The sequence below is a fragment of the Suricata suricatta genome, chromosome 11, assembly GCF_006229205.1.
Source record: "Suricata suricatta isolate VVHF042 chromosome 11, meerkat_22Aug2017_6uvM2_HiC, whole genome shotgun sequence".
NCBI classification, from domain to species: domain Eukaryota; kingdom Metazoa; phylum Chordata; class Mammalia; order Carnivora; family Herpestidae; genus Suricata; species Suricata suricatta.
In genome coordinates, this window is record NC_043710.1 from 107,761,302 (window position 1) to 107,762,721 (window position 1,420).

At 63.4% G+C, this 1,420-nt stretch overlaps 1 protein-coding gene across 1 annotated transcript in view; it reads right to left on the reverse strand.

Moving 5' to 3' along the window:
* Positions 1-1,420, reverse strand: part of DSCAML1 (DS cell adhesion molecule like 1) — a 305,212-nt gene that overhangs the window by 87,604 nt on the left and 216,188 nt on the right. The window contains exons 5-6 of the mRNA XM_029915701.1: positions 659-797; positions 403-583 (exon numbers count right to left, since the gene is read on the reverse strand). Coding sequence (XP_029771561.1) covers positions 403-583; positions 659-797 — 320 coding nt within the window. The remainder of the gene's footprint in view (positions 1-402; positions 584-658; positions 798-1,420) is intronic.

Here is a 1,420-nt window from a genome sequence, read left to right on the forward strand (position 1 = left end):
CCCCTGCCTATACGATGCGACTCACACTTGTGATCTCCAGCCAGGCCTGCTGTGATGTGGGGTCTGGTCCCAGCCAGGCCCCGGGCCTAGCCTGCCCTCACCCCCCTCTCATGGCGGTGGTGCCCACGGGGGGCCTGCGGTGTGACGGCACTGCCCTCCCCCGCCCCCATGCCCAGCGGCCGCTCTGCCTGGCCCACGCCCCCTCACCTTTGACAAGCCAGCCTCAGTGCGACCCCTTCTGGATGTCCCCTCCCTCCCTCAGTGCACACCCACAGAGTTCCTTTTCCTTTTCTTTTACTTCCAAACAACCTTTTCTTTTTTTTAATGAAAGAGCTAAAACATGTAGTACGTGCCCAGGGCAGAGTGTCAGAGGCATCGATGGAAGAGGGGAGGCTTTCTCACCCCTGTCCTCAGCCACCTCAGTCCCCTCCCCAGAGGCCACCCTGTTGCCACTCCGCCCTGGCCCTTTGCTAGGGCGGTCAGCACCGGGCCACGTGCCTGCCTTCCGCAGCAGACTGTGGGCACCTGGAGACCGGCTGCGTCTCCCTGCAGAGAGCAGGGCCCTGCTGTGAACCACGGGCGTCTGGGGGAGGATGAGGGGGAGCACCCAGGCACAGGGCCGGCCCAGGGTCTGACTCCGCAGCTCGCACAGTCTTACAGGCTCGGAGACGCGTAGAGCTGGCTTCAGGGTGTCGGAGACCACAGGCAGGGGCGGGCCCTGCGACCAGAGAGGTGCGGTGACCCGCCCAGAGTCACACGGCAGGGCCAGGATCACCGGCCGGTCTCCCTGACCCTTGCTGAGTACATGGGGCCCGAGACGGAAAAACCTAATCTGAGTTTTGCCGGAGCGTGAACGTAGGGAGCGGCAGATGCCCGCCCTCCGGCCCCTCCTTGACGGACACCAGGTCCCCCCGCCCCACTCATCTCCCTCCCTTGGAGGAGGGTTGGGCTGGGCATTCTCTCTGGGGAAAAGGCTTTCTAGAAGATTCTCTACTCCCTCCCCACCTTCCTTGCTCTTCAGAAGGAGCCCGGGCTGGGGATCAGGACGGCCCGGGGCCAGGGTGCCCGGGTCACGGATACACTGTGTGACCCTGGGCGAGTCCTGTTATGTCTCCGAGCCCGAGACTCATCCGGGGCGGAGGCGGCGATGCGGCTTCTGCCTTGTCCTCGGCAACCGCGGCAGAGTGCGTGTCAAAGAGCTTGGCTGAGCGAGACCACTGTGCAGATGTGCCCGGCAATTACCCGCTGGCACCGCCCTCCCTCCTCACTCGCCTCTGCGGCCTCTTCCCCACACAGCCCTGTGGGGATGGTCGGGATAAACAAACCCGGTGCCAGGCAAGAATTACTCAATGTGACACTTAATTGATGCAAAATGCACAAATTCCGTGGCACACCGCAGAATTTACAAGCACAGGGGCGA